The 4,042-nt window shown below is 46.2% G+C and overlaps 1 protein-coding gene across 1 annotated transcript; it reads left to right on the top strand.

The window, feature by feature from the left end:
- Positions 1–2,309: 2,309 nt before the first annotated feature.
- On the top strand, positions 2,310–3,346 carry MAA_10549 (uncharacterized protein; the record flags this gene model as incomplete). The annotated part of the gene is made up of 3 exons (XM_007828547.1): positions 2,310–2,511; positions 2,808–2,886; positions 2,995–3,346. The coding sequence occupies 3 exons, from the start codon at positions 2,310–2,312 to the stop codon at positions 3,344–3,346; spliced, it is 633 nt and encodes a 210-aa protein (XP_007826738.1).
- Positions 3,347–4,042: the final 696 nt, after the last annotated feature.

Here is a 4,042-nt window from a genome sequence, read left to right as displayed (position 1 = left end):
TTCTCTTTTCCTTTCTTCTTTAGTTATTGAATACGATATTGTCTTATTTACGGCCACACTATTTACATCACTGCTCAGCACGTCCTGTGCTCCGATAGGAGACCTGAGTGACTAAAGTCGCTGGACGGAAAATACATCATCATCATCATCATCATCATCACCTGTAGCATGCACATTCTACCAATACAGATTAAGTATCTTGTAAACATGATTCGTTGCACGATTCGTTGCGTGATTCGTTGCATGATTCGTTGCTTTCAATATCTCCCATAGATCATTTTGGTGATCTTTTCGACGCTCAGAAATGGATTTTAATAAAAGAAACTTGCCTACTACGAGTATCAGTGCTAAATAGATGGAAATCTTCCGGACCCTGAAAATGATTAGAGAGGTTGTAGAATACTTCGCCTTGCATGCAGATTTGTGGTAATTGAATGTATCTGCTAACATATTCTAGCACCTTTCACGACACTCAATTTAGCATGGGTCGCATCAGCTGCCGTCGCGTCGCTTCACTCGTTAACGCATCTTGTTTTGTTTTGCGGAACGCGTCGCGAACTCTTTTCGTCAACGACGACAGTCTGTTCGATCGAATCAATCGAACAGGACCATTCGTGCGATTCGAACGTCGAATAGCCATGCAGGCTTCGATTCATGTATCGAACGAAATGGGCCATGTTCGATTCGAATATCGAATGAGACGGACCTGTTCAATTCGCATCGAATCGAACAGACCCACTATAGATTCGACATCGAATCGAACGCCAAGAAATTCGATTCGACATTCGTAAGACTTGGCATGGAATGAATCTATCGATTCGATTCCCGTTCGTAAGATGTCCATCCCTGATCCTGCTGCCTGCAAGGCAGCAGCATACTGAATGCTACGTGGCAGCACACAGTGCGATTCAATGTCACAAATTTGACAGTAGTTTTGACGAAACCGGAAAGGTCACCTGCCTCTTTGTGTAACAATAACCTGCCCCATACCCTTGGACCCCTGCGCGGCCCATCGGTGGAGTCGCTTATTTTGGTCGCACAGCCGGGCAGATTGTGCACCAAGTTTGAGGTGATCTTTCCGATTCTGTCAAAATTACCCGAAATGGAGGACTGGCCGCGAACCCCAAATTCCGATTGGTCAATCGTCCCCCTGTCGAGGCAGTTGGTTTCCGTTCCCGAGAGGGGCACCCTTGGCTGCTACCACTTTAATTAGACTTCGCTGCACCCCACACAGAGAAACGCCGAGTGCCGCAGCCACAAATCAATTCATGCATAGGCTTGGCAGCCTTTTATCATGAGCAGTAACCGTCTGCATCAATAGGCCTTTGTGAGGTTTATGCAACAAGTCAGCCATGCAGGGGTGCCGAAATAATGACCGGACCGTATCGTGTCAACTCGGACAAATCGTCTCATCTGAAGGGATCTATCTGACACCAGCAGTCTGACTCGCTCTCGACTACAGATTATTCCTAGAGTCGCCTAGCCTTTGATGACTCAAGGCCAAACGGCATTTGGGGCTGTGATGGACAAGATCCACGGGCAAAATGTAGCGGACTAGGTGAATCCCGCCATAATGGCTAGAACGTTACAGTAACTTCAATCTCTTACGGTACCAAAGTCAAATAGAACATGACCTTTCCGACAGAGTTGAAAAGTATTTCCTGTTGGTCCCACATGCTGACAAACAGGCAGATCTTTGCTAGCAACCTTGAGGGGCGCCAGTTCACTGCAGAGCATGACAAGCGGTCGGTCTGCTTACCAATCCTCGCTTTCGTGTACTTATAACTGATAACTTTTCATAGATCTCATCAGGTTTCAGAGGAATATTGCGAGTCATCAGACCCATACCAAGTCCTAACTCGTCCCATAACCTATGACCCGCGTGACTCGTTATGCGAAGCACGTATAAAATCAACCCGAGATTACGCGTTGAACCTGAATCCGAGTAATTAACCAGTTAACCGGCGTTCGTCAAGCCTAGCTGAATCCAGCACCACCGCCTTTGGGTAGGACGTACCTACGGGTCAAGAGAGTAGACGACCAATCAAAAATGGTAAAAATCATGCCCATGTAAGAGTCATGACCGCGTAGAAATTCCCTAATAATTATATTGCAGGATACCTATCTGGTAAAATCAATGCTCAAAGTGGAATACGTGGAATGATTATATAAGAATCAAGATACGGAGGCGTGAATATAAATATTGCAACCTCTCTGTTCAGTAACAATTTCATCTGCAGCAACTTTTCTGTTTTATTTTCCCTTGAAACTATCAAAACTCACCTGCAAATCAGCAGCATATCTGTAAAATGGCATACAAAGTTGCTTTACAAGCAGTGTTCGCTGTTTTAACGGCAGCGGCAACTATAGATAAAAGAATCACTGGCGGCGAGCTGGCGAATGCCAGTGAATTTCCATACATTGTTAAAGTTGGACCTGATTGCGGAGGATCTCTACTGGATAGTACTACTGTTCTTACTGCTGGTCATTGCTCGAGGTCCCTCAAGGATGGTATGTGGGTGGAAAGCCCATCGAAACCGGTAAGATTCTGCCCTATTATATCGATTAAGCGACTGCTTTGTCACTGTTGTCTGTTATACTTTAACGTGGTGAAGGAGCTCTTGAAGGAGTAGCACAAAGCTAATTTATCTAGGATCTTCGCTCTGCAGTTGCAAATATAATTTTCCACTCTAGCTATGTCTCTATCCACCCTTCGCGTTCTCGATTCAAGGGAAATAATACGCATTATCAAGCTTATTACGGTAATGACATCGCTTTATTAAAACTATCAACTCCAATTGAGGCAGACAGGAATATTAGCTATGCGAAGCTGCCGACGAAGGGCTTAGAACCTAAGGCCAATTCAATTGGAATCGCAGCAGGCTGGTATGTGCTGTAGAACTTAGCATTGCAATGTCAGAAAGCTAATCAATAGGTAAGGGGTGTAGGTTCCAATGGCGTTCTCCAAAAAGTTGAGCTGCCAATTCACAATAGTTGTCCGCCTGAGTGGAGGCGGATACCAGTTGAAAACGAATTTTGCGCTGGTGGAAATGGAAAGGGCGCTTGCTCTGGCGATAGCGGCGGTCCCTTTGTCGAGAAAGAGACTGGAGTATTGATTGGTATTTCCAACACGGCTTCCTGTGGTGATTATACCTCTTTCACCAAAGTCGCTGGGCATATCTCGTTTATTGAGGAGCATATGACGCCGGGCCCGGACTTCGTTTTCCCGCAGTCAGATGATGATGATCGGTGCGATGGTGGAAAATTAATTCCAGGACCTCTCGGACAAGGAGAGAAATGCGTTTCAGCGTCTGGAGGGCTTTATGAACCAATGAAGGCGGTCTAGGCATATTGTCAATGTTCACCAGCGTTTCCCTTGAACGCTGACCGCATTGTCAGTCTACAATGTATAAGTAGAGCAGCAACTCCGTATGAAGATGTTCGTCCTCATACTTGGGCATTGTAGAGCTCCCTCTACCCACTCTACCCGGGTAGGGTAGAGGAGGCAATGACAGGCATGCCCTCTTGTCGCGCTTTTGCACGTTTATTAGCTATAGTCATTGAGAGACGGTTGTCCTACACAATTGCCAAATCTTGTATTCTTCATTCATCACTGTCTCATCGCTCCTGTCGGATAATCCGCCCCTGTTGAATGAAACACGCTATCACGGGGCGAATCTAAGGTGCTGGTAGTAACGTAGTTGTGCCTTAAGGAGGAGGGAAAAGGAAGCTATCTAGACTACAGCTTTATGGTGCGCTAATGGTCTGTGCTCACGTGAGTGTCTTAGACAAGTCGTGATGGTGCTGTGACAGTATCCCCCCTCTAAACACCATTCGTCCTCGAATGGTTCTAAACCAAAGTGACAGAAACAAAGCTACCGAAAATGGACCCCGATCTGCTTCACCAGTTGTGTCGCTGCGAAGGATACTCCTTTCACCGTTGGAAGTGGTACTCGTCGTAGGCGGAGGCTTCGTCTTGGTTGAGCTGGGGGTTTCTTCACCCAGGTAGCGGGGCCAGCCTGGTTTGTACTTAATAAGTACT

The sequence above is a fragment of the Metarhizium robertsii genome (assembly GCF_000187425.2).
Source record: "Metarhizium robertsii ARSEF 23 chromosome Unknown MAA_Scf_67, whole genome shotgun sequence".
NCBI lineage: Eukaryota > Fungi > Ascomycota > Sordariomycetes > Hypocreales > Clavicipitaceae > Metarhizium > Metarhizium robertsii.
Note: the sequence above shows the minus strand (reverse complement) of the source record. Positions and strands in the feature narration are given on the sequence as shown.